This window comes from Molossus molossus, unplaced genomic scaffold (genome assembly GCF_014108415.1).
Source record: "Molossus molossus isolate mMolMol1 unplaced genomic scaffold, mMolMol1.p scaffold_m16_p_8, whole genome shotgun sequence".
Lineage (NCBI taxonomy): Eukaryota > Metazoa > Chordata > Mammalia > Chiroptera > Molossidae > Molossus > Molossus molossus.
Genome location: NW_023425402.1, coordinates 50,168,183 through 50,186,256, shown reverse-complemented (window position 1 = coordinate 50,186,256; position 18,074 = coordinate 50,168,183). Strand labels below are relative to the sequence as shown.

The 18,074-nt window shown below is 43.1% G+C and overlaps 1 protein-coding gene across 2 annotated transcripts in view; it reads right to left on the bottom strand.

The window, feature by feature from the left end:
* LOC118621718 (prolyl endopeptidase) overlaps window positions 1–18,074 on the bottom strand; it is a 107,427-nt gene that overhangs the window by 56,703 nt on the left and 32,650 nt on the right. For both annotated transcript variants that reach the window (XM_036249077.1, XM_036249078.1), the window contains one exon: window positions 4,053–4,158. In XM_036249077.1, the coding sequence (XP_036104970.1) occupies window positions 4,053–4,158 (106 nt within the window). The remainder of the gene's footprint in view (window positions 1–4,052; window positions 4,159–18,074) is intronic.

The window sequence follows — 18,074 nt, the reverse complement described above, 5'->3', positions numbered from 1 at the left end:
TTTTGCTATGCCCAAGTTAGAGTGTTATTGATTTAAACAGAAAGTAGAAAAATTACTTTTAAAGAGACATGGCTTAACTCCCGAACCATCTGAACTCACCTGTTCTGAGGTTTTTGTTCACTCTGAAGCCAACAGAATTCAGTTCCTAAACTTCTCTACACTGAAGTGAAAACTACTTTTTATAAACCTGCTTCTTGGTGGGATGATTTGTTTACTGGGTGAAGATTAGCTCAAAGTCAGTCATCTCTGGCTTTTCCTGGAGTGAAGTCATTACTTTTACTGCTTTCTTTGAAAATCAACGGTTTTAACTACGTCTCACAGAAAATGTTTTGTATGCTCTCTAATAAGAGGAGCTAAAAAGTGTTTTTATACTTTATGAAACACTAAGGGCCTGACATGTAACAAAGATAAATGCAAAGTTCAGGCCCTGCTCCGAGAGGGAGGGGACCAGAAGGCCGCTGGCCCAGGGTCTGCCGGCCTTCCACCTCACCTGCCACAATGACGGTCAGCACATGGCTGGGGTTCAACTGACAAGGGTCTGCATCCTTCAATGGCCTTAGGGGAGCTAATCGGCTTCACCAACCTCAGCTTCCTCAGAATAATAAAACGTGCTCCTCAGAGATGCTGAGAAGACAAAGAATCATCTACCTTTGCAGCTCGGAATCTCCATATGGTTTTCCATGAGCTCACTGTGGTGGTCTTTTCGACCTGTCAACTTGGCTAGGCTAAAGTCCACAGTTCATCAGTCAAACACGAACCTAGGTGTTCCTGGGAAGGTATTTCGGAGATGTGACTAAAGACCATGATCAGCTGACTTTAAGTAAGATGATCCTACATAGTCTGAGTGTATATGATTCAATCAGGTGGAAAGTCTAGCAAAGCGGAGAATTCCCTGAAGAAATTCTACTTGTGAACGCAGCTTCAGCCTTTGCCCGAGTTCCAGCCTGCCCCACCGACAGCCTGCCCTACCGACGGCCTGTTCTACCGATGGTCTGCCCCACCGACGGTCTGCCCTACCGACGGCCTGCCCTACCGATGGTCTGCCCCACCGACAGCCTGCCCCACCGACGGCCTGTTCTACCGATGGTCTGCCCCACCGACCGCCTGCCCTACCGACGGTCTGCCCCGCCCCACCGACAGCCTGCCCCACCGACGGCCTGCTCTACTGATGGTCTGCCCCACCAACGGCCTGCTCTACCGACGGCCTGCTCTACCGACGGTCTGCCCCACCGACGGCTTGCCGACGGCTTGCCCTACCGACGGTCTGCCCCGCCCCACCGACGGTCTGCCCCGCCCCACCGACAGCCTGCCCCACCAACGGCCTGCTCTACCGATGGTCTGCCCCACCGACGGCCTGCCCCACCGACGGCCTGCCCCAACGACGGCCTGCCCTACCGATGGCCTGGCCTGCCCCGCCCCACCGACGGTCTACCCCGCCCCACCGACAGCCTGCCCCACCAACGGCCTGCTCTACCGATGGTCTGCCCCACCGACGGCCTGCCCCACCGACGGCCTGCCCCACCGACGGCCTACCCCACCGACGGCCTGCCCTACCGATGGCCTGCCCTTCTGAGTTAAGACTCACCTAGCCAGCCCCATAATCATGTCAGCCCATTCCTTACAATGAATCTCATAATATGCATCACCTACTGGTCCTGCTTAAGTTAAACCGTGATACCTTCACAAACCATCAATATCTCACAAACACAAGATACCTAAGAGTGACTTTAACAAAAAATACATGTTTCCTATATAAGATTGAGAGATCTAATCCCAAATGAATGTGAAGATTTACACACAGTCCTAGTCAAACATACAGCTGAATTTTTGTTCAGCTCATGACAGAATAATCTTAAAGTTCCTCTGGAAGAATAAAAAAAGGGGAGGGGACAATTTGGAAATAATAATTGCTAAAATGTAAGGAGTCTTTACTCTGCACTGGGCTGCAAAAGGAAAAACCCACCTAGGAAGCAGAGAAGACCATGGTCAAGTGACTCAAAGATCAAGTTGGGAAGGCAGGCCGGGACCTGGCTCACTCTATCAGTAGGATCTTCCAACCTGAATGCACTGCAGCCATGTAGAGCCTCTTCGATGCGCCCCTATTTCTTCTTCATGTTCACTCACGGCTGCACTGTCCAGAATGTTGTTCACGAGGGCCTGGTGCTGCTCTGCACTCTCTCTTCTGGAACCCCAATCTGCAGGGACCACACCCTCTCCTCTAATTCCCCCTAACGCTTGCACTGATAAACTGGGGGATTAAAAAGTATCTAAGGTGAAATAAAATAAGGACCAAGAGGTCAGGAAAAAATACAGAAACAGGATTTCCTCGAGTTCCTGCTGGCACCAATCAGTTTCCTTCAAAGTATCACCATCTATTATTAGAGTGGGCAGGGCAATAGCAGGTCAGCATACAGACATGCAGGTAAAATTTCTTCTCTGTATTGGGAGTGAATGAGGCAATTTGTTGTTGTTGTTGTTTTTTAATCCTTACCTGAGGATATATTTTTATTGATTTTGAGAGACAGAGAGAAACATTGATGTGAAAAAGAAACATTGATGGGTTGCCTCCCACATGGTCCCTGACTGCGAACTGAACTCACAATCTTGTGGTGTAAGGGACAACACTCAAACCAACTGAGCCACCCAGCCAGGCCAATTGGGTTTTTAATTAGTTAATGTATATTGTTTAATAATAATTAAGACTAAGAATTTAAATACATAAAAATGAAGTAATAAGCAGAAAATGAAACCAGAATATACAGTGAAAGAACACTGTGATGAGCACTGAAGAGGAACCGGAGAAGGGCAAAGTCCTTTGGGCCATCTCAGAGTCGCACAGGGGTACTGTACAGGACGCAGCGCACTAAAAGCTGCGACTGTTTCCTTCAGATCCCAGCCTCAGGGGTTTGCACAGTTCTGTGTACACTACACTTGCAACTCCAATGAACAACTCTAGAAGGTGCTCTGCTTCTCTCAGAGAATGTGAAAACTGATGCAGCTGATTCAGTTTTTTCTTTTTTTAACCCTCACCTGAGGATACTTTTCCATTTATCTTCAGATAGAGTGGGGGGGGGGGGGAGAAAGGGATAGAAACATCGACGTGAGAGAGACACATTGACTGGTTTCCAACCCGAGCCGGGGACGAACCACAACCGAGGTACGTGCCCTTGACTAGAATAAAAGTTGTTGACCTCATCCTGCTGTATGTGTGAACAGTGCCCTGAAGTATCTCAGAAGGTCAGAATGTGGATCTTCCCCGAGAAGTTTAAAAATGATGCTATGCCCACTCAGCGATAAAAAATTTATATAATCTTATTATAATGTACCCTATAGTAGATATCAATAATAAGGTGATCTAATAACTAGTACACTCAATACTGTAGTTTGAAAATCTGTGTCACCAGATCGAAAACGTACTTATTTCACCTCGGCCAGAACATGGTGTCATGAGTGTGCTGTCCCACCTGGGCCAGGGCGTTTGGCGTTTTCGGCACAGTACACCGTGCAGCTGGAAAGCTCGGATGCCTGATGGGGGAGTTGCTGCGACACAGACGCTGGACGGGAACATTCACAGTGAGCTGCCTCCAGAACGTGACCAGCTGGTCCTGCGGTCACTGTCATCCACAGAACGCTTCAGGAAGGAACACCAGGCTGCTACTGTGCATGTGGCCCAGAACTGAGCAGCTGCCTTACAGATTACCTGCGCACCTGGTTAATTCTCACTGTCCCCTCGCTTGCCTGTGACAGTTTGCTCCACACAGCTTCTGCTCCTTAACACTCTTCATCTGCAGGACTCACAGGACATTCTCACACGTGTGCAAAAAATATGGTTAACCTCAATCTACAGAGAAAATGCTCCACTCAACAGATAACTTCATTCAGTTTTTCTTCATTTCATGGAATAATACAGGAAGGAAAAAAACAACAACATATGAACTAAGATGATGTGGTTAAATGGAAGAAGGCTCCTTGGGAAATCAATTAGGAGACAAAATAATTGTTTTTTAATGAAGCATTCTGGAGTACTTGTTTGTAGCTGGAAGATAGCTTACCAGTGATGCCATTGGATTCCTGCTGCAGGTCACAGTACCAGAGCCGGTTTACTGGGTCACATCCCTCCCTTATCGATAGCAAGACATAGCGACCATCATCAGACAACTAGGAAGGAAATACAAACCATGCAGGGGCTGATTAGAGTGTGTTTTTTGTGAGAGTACTGTTAAATATTAAGTAAAAAATAAAGGTTAAACTCAAATGCAGTAAATTTACCACAAACTTATGAATGAATAAAAAGGTTGTCTGGAAAAAAAAAGATGAACAACCATTTTAACTTATTTCACTCTTAATCACAGTTTAACAAAACATATGAAATATTTAATTAGAAAATATCAATAGATGTAACTCAATGTCACAATGACTCAATGTGATTTTTATTTAAACTCAGCATATTCCTTAACTGAAAATACATGTAATGTCATTTTCTTTCTTTTTTTTTATCCTCACCCGAGGACATTTTCCCATTTTTTTGTTCAGGTAGAGTGGGAGGGAGAGAGAGGAACAGAGAGAGAGAGAAACATTGATGTGAAAGGAACACATCGAGTGGCTGCCACCCGCACGACCAACCAGGGCCGGGGACAAACTGCAACCGAGGTACGCGCCCTTAGCGGGAACCGAACCCGGGTCTCTCAGGACCGCAGGTCGACGCTCTAACCGCTGAGCAAAACCGGCCAGGGCGTAATCTGTCATTTTCAATACTAATATCCTTGACTTGGAAGTTTCGTCACAGGCTACATACTTTAAAAGTTGTTCTAAATGAGCAAAAGTTAGCAAAATGGGCATGGATGCAAAGAAGTTCATTTGTGGTTCACAGCAACAATTTCCACAGAACAACTCTTCATGCAAAGGCCTGTGCTTCTGTGAATTTCTTTCATGGTATTAAACAGGAGAATCTTAAATAGCTAAAATAATCTTGATTAAAAAACTAATGCAACAAACATTACAGTTTTGAGTTGTTAAAATGTAAGTGGTATCAAACTATATATATATATATATCTCCTTTTACCACTATTTTCATTGAACACAATTTTTTTAAAAAATTTTTCTTTATTGATTTGAGAGAGAGAGGAAGAGGGAGAGAAACACTGATGAGAGAGAACATGGATTGGCTGCCTCCTCCATGCCCCCTACTGGGGACTGGGCCCACAACCTGGGCATGTGCCCTGACGGGGAATCAAACCGGTGACCTCTTGGTGCATGGGTCAACGCTCAACCTCTGAGCCCCACTGGCTGGGTACAATTTTTAAAATTAATCCATGTTGAAATATGTACATTTATTCCATTTCACTGCTGTATAGTATTCCAATCTAAGAATATACCACAGCTAATTGACCCATTTGTCCACCAATAAACATTTAGATGGTTTCCAGGTTTTTCCCATCACAAGCAACACTTCAGAAAAATTATTGAATATGTTTATTTGTGGGCTTACATAAGTGTTTCTATATAACTAGAAGTAAAATTGCTCAGTGGCAGGATATGCACAACTTCAACTTCATTAGATATTGCCATATTAAGTGCTGTATCAAATGATCCTCTTACATTTCAGCAGTGTTTAACAGTTCTTATTTCTCCACATCCTACTGTGATGGCTAACTCAATGTCTCAATGAGGCCATAGCACCGAGAAATTTGGATGTTTCTGTGAAGGTATTCTTTTAGATGAGATTAACATTTAAATTGGTGGACTCTGAGTAAAGGTGATTACCCTCCATAATGTGAGTGAATCTCATCCAATCAGTCGAAGGCCTTAAGAGAGAGAGACTGGCTTGCAAAAGCAGGAAGCATTCTTCCAGCAGACGGACTCCGACGGAACCTTTTCCCTGGGTTCCAGCCTAAGCCTATCCTGCAGACTTCAGGCTTGTTCGGCCTCCACCATCACGCCAGCCAATTTATAACAAAATAAACCTTTCTCTCTATACATACACAGATTCTGTTGGTTCTATTTCTCTGGAGAACGCTAACACATTGACCAACAACTGTCATTTGTTCACTTAATAACAATTTCCTAAGCAGCCATTATGTTCAAGTCATTTTCTAGGTGTTAAAGATGTTATCAGTCAACAAACAAGAAGGAAAAAAGTCACAATCTAGTGGAGGAGACTAACACATACAGAATTATGTAGTATATTATAAAATGAGAGATGTCAAGGAGAACATGAGCAGGTCTAGGTAAGGGAGGCAGAATGTGGGGGAAGGGACTGTAGTTTCAATATGGCAGTCACGGTGCGCCTCATGAAGGAGGTGTCTTTCCATGTCTTCCGACTTGCATTATTTCAGATGAGAAGTCATTTCTTATATTTTTCTACCTATATGTACCGTGTTTTCTTCTCAGGCTGCTTTAAAGATTTTCTCATTATCTTTGGTTTTCTGCAAATTGATTATAATGGGTTTTGCTATAGTGGCCTACTTGAGATTTGCTGAGTGTCTTGGATCTGTGGGTGTGGGTGTATCTAACAAATTCATACCATTTTTGGCAATTTCTCCCTCATATACTTATTTTTTGTGTGTCCTTTATCCCCAAGCCTTCAAATATATAATGCTGAATCAGTTAGCACTCTCCCATAGGTCAATGAGACTATGTTCATTTTTGTTTCAATTGTTTTCTTTTTATAGTATCTAAATGGCTATTAAGCCCATACAGAGAATTTTTCAATTCAGAGGCCTTCATTCCTTTGGTGAGCCCTTCCCTGGGGCTCCAGCAACCTGGCTCACACTGGTTGCCCCGCCGTGGTGACTCCCTGAGGCCCCGCCCTGCCCCATCCAACTTTCAGGCCCACCCAAGCTGTTGCCAGTTGCTTAACCATAGGATTGGCCTGTCTTGGATCCTGCTTCAGGTTTTCCTAAATTCTTTCAAACAAACAGCATCTGGTCTCACCTAGCCCCGTACCTCTCATTAAGTAATATATAGAAATAAACACAGGGAGGCAGCCAAAATGAGAAGACAAAGAAACAGGTCCCAAATGAAAGAACAGAAAAATCTCCAAGAAAAGAACTAAGCAAAATGGAGATAAGCAACCTAACAAATGCTGAGTTCAAAATACTGCTTATAAGGATGCTCAGTGAACTTACTGAGAACCTCAGTGAACTTAGTGAGGGCCTCAAGAGCATAAAAAAGGATCAGTCAGAAATAAAGGATGCACAGTCAGAAATGAAGGAGGCACTAACTGAAATAAAGAATAATTAACACAGATTCAATAGTAGAGTAGGTAAAGCCAAGAAGCAAACCATCGATTTGGAATATAAGGAAGCAAAACACACACAATCAGAACAGAAAAAAGAATCCAAAAAAATGAGCATAGTGTAAGGAGCCTCTGGGACAACTTCAAGCGTGCCAAGAAGAGAGAGAACAAGAAATCAAAAACCTGTTTGAAACAATAATGCCAGAAAACTTCCCTAATGTGGTGAAGGAAACAGACATACAAGTTCAGGAAGCACAGAGAGTCTCAAACAAGATGAACCCCAAGAGGCCCACACCAAGACACATCACCATCAAAATGCAAAAGGTTCAAGACAAAGAAAGAATCTTAAAAGCAGCAAGAGAAAAGCAGCTGGTTACCTACAAGGACGTTCCCATAAGACTGTCAGCTGATTACTCAAAAGAAACTTTGCAGGCCAGAAGGGAGTGGCAATAAATATTCAGAGTGATGAAAAGCAAGAACCTACAACCAAGATTACTCCATCCTGCAAAGCTGTCATTTAGAATTGATGACCAGATAAAGAGGTTCCCAGACAAGAAAAAGTTAAAGGAGTTCATCACCACCAAACGTTTATTATATGAAATGTTGAAGGGTGTTTTTGAAGAAAAAGATAAAATATATGAACAAACAAAATGGCAATGAATACATACCTATCGACAACTGAATCTACAAACAAAATGAACAGGCAGACAGAAACATTCTCATAGATACAGAGAACATTTTGTTCGTTGCCAGATGGGGGAGGGGTTGGGGAAATGGGTGAAAAAGGTGAAGGGATTAAGAAGTACAAATTGGTTGTTAGACTGACAAACCTCAAAGGGAAGGGGGTTGGGGGGTGGGAAGAAATAAACCAAAGGACTTATATGCATAACCAATGGACACAGACAACAGAGTGGGAAAAGGCAGGAGAGGGTGGGAGTGGGGAGGAGGGGGTCAATGGGGGAAAAATGAGGAACACCTGTAATACATTCAACAATAAAAAAGAAAAGAAGATTCTAGAAAGTCCTGATTAATGTAGCTGCTCTTTCCTGGCACCATTTTCCCTGAGTTCTGAAACAGTCTCCTGTCCCAAAAATGAGTCATATTTTGTTATACGAGTTTTTGTCACAAATTACACTTAATACCAAATGACTCAGGTGTGTTCTCTTCACCCTTTTCTTGGCTCTTTATAGTCTTTTCAAAGATTGCCAAACAGTTACGGAAAACCTCACATACATTTGATTTACATTAATTTTTCTTCTCCATTCTCATCCTCATTGTATTTCCAAATTACCTCTATGTTTTACGTGGGTCTCTCACAAATGAACATATGACTTAAGTTTTAAAGATCTAACCTAAAAATCCATACTATTCTTGTTTTCATTAACTGTTATTGTTGATATACTACTGGCTTCCACATTCTTACTTCTGAATCTTCTGTTTACCTTGCTTTTTCTTTGTCCTTCCTTCTTTGTTATGTATTAATTTCTTTATAAACTTTCCCCTTTCTTTGCTTCAGAAGTTATATATTCTATCTCTAGTCCTTTATACCTTTTCCTTAAGTTTTTCATATACATAGTTAATAAACCAATGTCTAAAATTTTAGTTCCACCCTATTTTTAAACCATCTGTATTAAAAATATCAGCAATGTCACAATTATAACTTTATTACATATAATGAAAAGCAGCCTCATTAATAACTTCATACTTGTGTTCTTTGTCTTTAAGAGACAGAGGGAATCTTTAGAGCTAAGTGCTTGGGGTCATGCTACATCTATCATAAATGACGGCTGATTCAGCTGTAGTGACTCATCCAACAGAAAGTTAAAGCAGCATAAGTCACTGCCAAAACCACACCAAACTTTCGATGACAGCTGCTCCAGGCACATCTAATAAGTTTTTCTCAGCATTTCTGGCTACACTAAACAACAGTTTATATTTAATCTAAGGCAGGAGGTCCTGAGGTGCATTGTTGCTGGAATGCCAGTGAAGCAAACTTTTTTTACTGACGTCCTTCATCACAACCTAGAGGTGCTCCATAGCCACCGAGCAGACTTGCTGAACTGAGACAGCTCTGGATTTTCAAATGCTTGAGGTCTCAAATTTCAAAATCATTTCTGTAAGTCACTGTGGCCCCAAAATATGCAGATTAGAAATACACTTTCTCGCACTATACTTTAATCAATAACAGTACATAGCGAGCCATGGTCTCACATTCAGACTGCATTTCAAGGCAATTAAAGAAAATGAATTTTGTAAATCATTGAAAAGACAAAAATCATATGGATAAAAAGACCCCTATTATCTATTTATTTAGAGAATTAAAAGTAAAAGTGAAAAGAATTAAGAATTAACAGAATTAAAGTAAGGACTTTCTGAAATCAAGATACAGGGAAAGAGAAGAGCAGGAAAGCGCGGCCCCGCCAGTCCTCAGGAACAGCACACACTGCAGTTCGCAGAACGGTGTTGGAAGGGGGCGCCCAATAACAGCAGCTACCGTACTCACTCGCACGCATCAACAGGTAAAGCATGAAGTATCAGACTTTACACCTACATTAAAGAAGCCACATTAATTCACTAAGAATTTTTAATTGTGCATATTGTGACAGACGTCCTTCAGAGTATTTTCTACTGTACTGCCAGGTCCACACGTGCTGGTCACACACACACACACACACAGCTGACATGACTCAGCATCTTCAACACTGTACTTTACAAACCCGGGAGCCACAAGGCCACAGAATTCAGAGAGAAGCAGTATCCAGAGCACGCTCAGGGAAACCTGCCCCAAATGATATGTTTCCATGAAATGTCCAGTCAATGCCTCATGTAGGGGTAACAGTGACGCACTCCGACCAGAGTCTTGAGTCCAGAGGCTTATTTTCACAAAAGGTCATCATCAATTTATCTGAGGCTTTTAAAAATATCGATCTACAGAAATAAGTGTGAAATAGAATTAATATGTTGATAATTGCAGTTTCCCTGGTGGGTAGGATTTTTGTATTTTACAGGAAATCTGTATTACTATTTATTATTAATAGCATTATAAAAACTTTGAAGTCGATGAATTAGGCTATTCTCAGTCTCCATACTATATAATAAGAACAGCTGGGCTTTCTAAAGGACCTGAATAAGCTAGCTTCTCTTCATACATCTCTTATTAAGAGAAAATTAACAGAAAATCACTTATTGACGTTAGTTCTAAACTCCCAATCATTTATCCACAAAGTTATCTGTCTTTCAAAGTGACAGGACATATAACCTATATATATATATAATACGTGGACTTTCATCAACCACATTATCATTTTCAAAGAAAAACTCATGCCCGACTGGCGTGGCTCAGTGGTTGAGCATCGACCCATCCACTAAGAGGTCACCGGTTTGATTCCTGGTCAGGACACATGCCCAGGGTTGTGGGTCTAATCCCCAGCGGGGGGCATTCAGGAGGTGGCCAATCAATGTTCTCTCTCATTGATGTTTCTGTCTCTCTCTCCCTCTCCTTCCTCTCTCTAAAATCAATAAAGAAAAAAAAAAAAGAAAGAAAAACTGATGCTAGAGCTACTAAACTGCATAGTCACAGAGTCTCATGTTAAAAACCAAATCTTCATGGACATGAAGTTTCTTTAATATTTTTTTTTATTCTCACCTGAGCACTTTTTTCCATTTATCTTTAGACCGATTAGGAGGGCGGGAGAGAGACAGAAACATCAGTGAGAGAGAGACACATCAGCTGGCTGCCTCCCACGTCACACCACCCTGACCAGGGCCAGGGACGAACTGCAACCGAGGTACGTGCCCTTGGCCAGAATTGAACCCAGGTCTCATTGGTCCATGGGCTGACGCTCTAACCCCCGAGCCAAACCAGCCAGGGCAATATATGTAGTTTTAACTTAGAATCCAACAAGCAGAGGGTGGAGAAAGCTTTTCCATAATTTGAATCTATATGCATTTTTTTCAAACTAAGGAAAGTACTTTCTTTATTATGATAAGACTTGTGTGTAGACTATAAATATACTAAAAAGCAGTGAGACTTAAAATTGCCCAGGAAATTAACAAAAGGAGTGAAAATGGATTTTAATAGCTCTGAGAGTTAATCATGTTCCTCTCAGAGCAGGAAAGTTTATCAATTTTATTTCAGAGATGCTTTTGAATTCCTTTTATAATCGTTGTTAATCATAATGTCCCTTTAATATTAAGTATGTCTGCAAAACTTAGGAAAACTTAAATGTCAAACTAATCACCTACAATGATGGCTTTTCTTTTATGGGACTGTAATAAAAATAAGAGATAATATCAGTAACAGAAGTACAGGGCAGTCATAACCATATGTGATGTGCGTTAATAAACATTTCTAACAAGTAGTCATTAAGCAAATTACCCAGCCTTCCTAATACAGGACAGAATTACAGCAATGGGGGGAAAGAAACCAGCCCCACACTGCGTGGTGTGTTGCCGGGTATGCCAGAAACAGACATGACAGAATATTCTGGGAACAGATAACTCATTTCATTCGAAGTAAATAATGTAGGTCTAGGCATGACACAGTCACTGTTTCTAATCCACCTGATTGTTTTCCTGGCAGTTAAGCTTGGTTATTCAAGAATCTACTGTGTGTTTTCTTTTCTCCCTGACCGAGCAACACAGGGGTCAGGTGGGCAAAGTGGCCAGCAAGTCCTACCTCCCTATCACAAAACCCAACACAGAGCAGCACCGCCTTCTAGCTTTACTCACACCCAGGTCTTTAGTTTGGCTTCCTGACTTTTCTGCCTTCCCAAGCATGCTGCTGAGATTTTCTTGCATGCTACCCAGCATGATGCATTTTATCACTTCATGCAGTGCTGATGAAAAAGAGGACACAGACCACGAGCCTCGGGCACACAGAGTCCAGTTAGAAATCCACCCTGGAACTAATATAAAGTCAACCACTCAGCCAGTCCTGTGATTAACAAAGGGCATCAGTCTCCAGGAGCCAGTGGAAAGTGCAGGACTCCCCAGGACAGCACAAGGACTGAGGGTCACCAGTAAGAACACCTGCTGCCAGCCTCGGCTCAATTACTGAAGTTAAGGTCAAGAGGACAATGGTGTCTTTAAAATGACACACAACCCAAACATGGGGGAAATTCTGTTGTAAACTGCCCCCCAGACTCTTTGTACTATATAAAAATACTGAAATAGAATAGGTTACTATGACAAAAACATCTTCCATGAGGGCCAGAGCTTTGCTCTTTGCTCCTGAGCATCACCGGGTCCTAGCACAGCAGTGGACACAAAGCAAGGGCTTACTAGGTATTTGGGGAATAAAGGCACGAACTGTGCTGACCAGGAAGAGGGCTGCTGCACAATTACTATTCCAAGTCAAAAGCATCTAATGAGTTCTGCCAATGTGCTCAGTGGTTAGAGCATCAGCCAGTGCACCAAAGGGTCTCAGGTTCAATTCCTGGTCAAGGGCATGACCTGGGCTGCAGGTTTGATCCCTGGTCCCAGTTGGGGTGTGAGCAGGAGACAACTAATCGATGTGTCTCTCTCATATCGATGTCTCTCTCTCTCCCTCCCTCCTAATCTCTCTAAAAAATAATAATTAAATAAATATAAAGCAATGGAAAAAAATATCCTCAGGTGAGGATTAACAACACAACAACAACACACACACACACACACACACACACACACACACACTACCCAATGAGGAAGGGACAGGTGATGCAGAGTTTCTGGAGGAGCATCAGGACTGGCAGTGAAGGTAGGCGGACCCCAGGCCCAGAGTCTTGCGTGTATGAACCTCACCAGGGAATGGGGGAGAGGAAGAAATTAACACTCATGAGTGCCTATAGTGAGTCAAGCAACAGGCAACAATTTTAAATGTTAACATACACATAATATATATAAACATGTATACAAATATGTATATATTAACTCTAAGGGCCACAAGTGAACCCGTAAAATAGCTTATGGAGAGACATGAATATTAGGAATTAGGATAACCTCTGTACAAAAAAAAAAAAACCTTTCTTTTCCCTTCAAGAATAAAGTATTCTAGAATTAGGTTCTCAAACTACGATTCAGCTGGACAATCACAGAGAGGCTGGGTATTTTCTCAAGGGACTTGATACATTTTCGGAATCTGCATTCTCGAGCACCCTCTGCTGGGCAAAGTGCCTCAAACAGCTTGATTTCTTTTCCCCCCAAATGCTCTACAAATTCTTTTTTAAAAATGTTTTTATTGATTTTTTAGAGAGGGAGGAAGGGAGAGATAGAAACATCGATATGAGAGAGGACCATCGATCGGCTGCTTCCTGCACACCCCCTACTGGGGATCAAGCCCACAACCCCAGCATATGCCCTGACCAGGAATCGAACCAGGACCTCTCAGTCCATGGGACGATGCTCAATCCACTGAGCCACACCAGCCGGGCTCTACAAATCGTTTTAAATAAAGAGCTTTTCTTCTCTGTCCAAGAGAACCTTCTAAAACGACAATTTCTATCCTTCCGCAATCATTGCCCTGTAACAAAAGCCTCACGGTCTGTGTTAGATAATAATTGATGTCACTGTTCTTTCCAAGCCAAATGCTAGATGTCTGCTGTGTGTTACCCCAGGGGCATGAGGGTGCTGCTGGGAGGGCCTGAGAGCACGGGGCTGGCACTGCCTGCACTTCCAGGATGGAGCAACCCATGGATGTGGCTTCCCCTGCATCAAAAATCACCAAGGTAGCTGGCCTCCAGGCATCTGAAAGGTCCCTGCTGAAAAAGGATGGGGGAGGGGCAGGAGGCGGCAGAGAGGTTCATACTCAAGGGAATCCTGCTGGGAGCAGAAGCTTTGAGGGACAAATGCAATGATGCAGAAAGGTCAGCCAGAGGGTTTATAACCCACAGCAGGGAAAAAGCACAGAGGCTCCCAGAATTGAGGGGATCTCACTACAAAAGGATGCCCAAGGGAGCTGATGCACTGTGAGCAGCCAGGAGAGATCAACTAACAGCTCCTGATGAGCAACAATCCTGCTCACTTCTCTGCCTCCTCCTCCCCGCACGATGCTGCCGACAAAGAACCAAGATGAAGACTCGAGGGGAGGTAAATGTGGACCTTGCCACTGCTCAGAATGGCCCCATGTGTGGAACGTCATATCCAAGTTCCAGTCTCAACCCCCCTTTTCCTCCTGCCCCTTGACGTTCATACCCCTTGCCTCCCAATCCCCAATCCACCACTGCTACGCCCACGCCATTACAGACTAGTGTGCATTTTCTAGTGTTATATAAATGGAATCAGACACTGCATTCTTTTTTTTCTGGCTTCTTTCACTAAGCATAAACCATTATTTTGAGATTCATCTACATGTTGTTAGGTATATCGATAGTTCGCTCCTTCTCATTGCCGAGTACTATTCCATAGCAGAGATACACCACAATTTGTTCATTCACGTACGGTTAGTGGATATCTGGGTTATGTCCAGTTTGGGGCTATCATGAATAAGGCTGTGTAACTCTTCGTGTCCAAGTCTTTGTACGGAAAAACAAACAAGAGGAAGGATTAAACAGTCCCTACACTATCTGTTCCCCAAACCTAAGCTGGGGAGAGCGAAGAAGCATGTCACCTGGAGTTGGTATTTTGTTTTGGACTGTAACGGGCCTTTAGTAACAGACTTAATACCCAAGTGTCCAGAAGGCTATGGGCTCTGCCAGGCGGGAGGTGGTTATCCTGGGAGAGATGCTGTCATAGGCAACAGTGGGAAAAGTAAGGCTGCTTCCTGATTGTTTATAGCCTGGTTCAAGGCAAGAAAGACCTGTCCAGTGCGGGAAAGCAGAGGAGACATCTGTAAAGGAGAAGCTGAGCCATGAGGAGACAGCTTCTAGGACACAAAGGGAAGTCCTCCTTGAATCTGGGGTGCAACAGCCAAAGGGGAGGACGGCAGAAAGCCAGAGAAATTCATACACACACCCTCGGCCACCCACCCAAGTGCACCTCAAATGCCCGCACCCCCAGTGCCCAACACTCCTCGTCCACTGCCCTCAGATCCAGCAGCTCCATTCTCACCAGGGAGCCTGCTTCAGGGTCTGTGAGACGTGGTGATAGATCCTCCCATCACAGACCTTCGGAGCTGAGACAGAGATGACTGGCAGAGATGAAGTGATTTGCCCAAGGCCACACAGACAGACTAGAATAAAGTTCTCCTGATTTCTGCTCCAGTATACCACCATCGCTCTCCATGCAGAGACACTGCTAAATTCATGAAATACTAGATTCAAATGATGACCCTAAAAGCAACTGCATGAAAAATAAAAGCAACAACTGTAACACATGCATATGGTGCATGGTTATGCGAAGGACGACTGCTTTTCCCTAAGGTGTGGGTCACTAAATAAAGGCTGTTCGTAAACTGCTTCATTTCCAGCGAACGCCCTGAGTGCTCACCTGTGCACCAGTCACGGGTGATTCTGGTTTAGATAGTCGGCCCCCTGGGCTTTATCACACTTCCTTGCCAGGTACAAGAAACCCCCACATCAATACTGTTTTTCATGATCTAGATTATTCTGACCTGGAACTGAACTTCTATTTAGGATGGGCCTAAGTCTTCGGAAGGCTTATACCAGCAGAACTATAGTTTTCATGTTGAAGTGACAGTGCACCTCTTAGCAGCAAGAAGGTCCTCTCAGCTCAGAAAGATCACACACAGGGGAAGGAGAGATGAGGACACTACCTTCACCAGCTAGACCTGCCCAACCAATCCTGGCAACTGGCAGGGTGACATCTGTAATAATACAACCCAGGCTGCTGGAATAGAGCTTAAGGGGAGTCTCCGGCCAGGCTGTGTTTACTAAGCCCACTAGTTTTCTTTGCATTATTCACTGAGGAGGGTCCTGATCCAATAGACATTCCTCAGGCCTCACTTTGTCCCTTTAGCTTTTTTTTTTTAACAACTTCATTGATTACTTCTGTTCAGTTTAGATGTATCTCTTCACTTAATGTCGTTCTTTAAACAGTCATTGCTGCTGTTTTGTGTAACCTCTTCCTTCTGACCAGAGACACAGAGTGCGCAGGGGTTAAGCTGACTAAGGGCCCGACACACCCCGCAGGCACGTCCAGCCAGGGACTTGCAGGTGAACCACCCAGCGGGTATCCCATTTTGTCCTGGCAATGGAATGACTGCGCTTCCCAAGGGGGTGGTAAAGAGTATATCAGACAAGTTATATGGAGTGAGTATATCAGACAAGTTATATCGAGGGAACATCTACTGAATGAATGGTAGAAGAATCGCCTGAACTATTTATTTATGTATTTATTTTTATCCTCACCCGAGGACACGCTCCCATTTTTTTTGTTTAGATATAGTGAGAGGGAGAGAAAGGAAGAGAGAAATATCGAGGTGAAAGGGACACACCGAGTGGCTGCCACCCACACGACCCAACCAGGGCCAGGGACAAACTGCAACCGAGGCACGTGCCCTTAGCGGGAACCGAACCTGGGTCTCTCTGGACCACAGCCCAATGCTCTAACTGCTGAGCCAAACCGGCCAGGGCACCTGAACTATTTAAATCTGCTTTTCTTCTCAGTTGTCTAGCTAGCAGAATGGAATATACAGATGTTGAACATATATATGATGTATCACCCCTGTATTTTTAAAAACTGCTCCTCATAGCAGTATTATTCATAGTAATGCTACAGAAGCACCTCAAGTGTCCATTGATGAATGAATAAACAAAAAGTGGTATATACATTGATAAAATATTATTCAACTTTAAAAAGAGTTCAATTCCTGGTCCTTTCTGGGGTCATGAGGGAGGCAACCAATCCTGTGTCTCTCTCATATCAGTGTTTTTTCTCTAATCCCCCCCCCCCCATCTAAAAATTAATGGGAAAATACCCTCGGTTAAGGATTAACAAAAGAGTAATTAAAAAGGAGGGAATTCTGACATATGCTATGACATGGACAAACCCTGACATTATGCCAAGTGAAACCGTCAGACACAAGAGAGCAAGTCCTCTATGATGACATTTACGTGAGGTGCCTGGAGTAACCAAATACATGGAGGCAGAACGTAGAATGGTTATCAGGGACCGGGGAGGAGAGATGGGGATTTACTGCCTAATGGGAACAGTTTCAGTTCTGCAAGGTGAAGAATGTTCTGGACGTGAACAGTGCTGGTGATTGTACAACACTGTAAATGTACTTATTGCCACTCCACACATAAAATGAAAACACTATTAAATTTTATATTATGCATATTTTACTGTGATGTTTAAAAAAGTACTGAACAGCCCTGGCCGGCATTGCCCAGTGGTTAGAGCATCAGCCCACAGACCAAGGAGTCACAGGTTCGATTCTGGTCAAGTGCATGTATCTCGGTTGAAGTTTGGTCCCTGGCCCTGGTCAGGGTTGTGTAGGAGGCAACCAGTCGATGTGTGTCTCTCACATCAATGTTTCTCTCTCTCTCTCCTCCTTCTGAAAATAAATGAAAATAAATGAAAAAAAAATTATTTGTCTGAAAATAAATGAAAAAAATATCCTCGAATGAGGATTAAAAAAAAAAAATTTACTGAACAAAAACTAGTTGTTTCAACCAAGTGCTAACAAAGAGATCTGAGTAACCAGAGTTGCACATGTTCCACCATTAAGCTTTTCTTTTAGATCAATTTACTTAAATACACTGATATTTAGTATTTCTGTTATTGTATCAACCAAAGAATTTTACTTTGATTAAAATAGGTCTGGTGCAATGAAACTGGCCTTGAAGCAAAAAATTTCCCAGAAGGGCATGTTTTTGATTTATGATGAATCCAGAGGTAATAAAATTTGATTACTAAAATATGTTATTTTAGGTTTTTCCCATCAACGCCCTCTCAC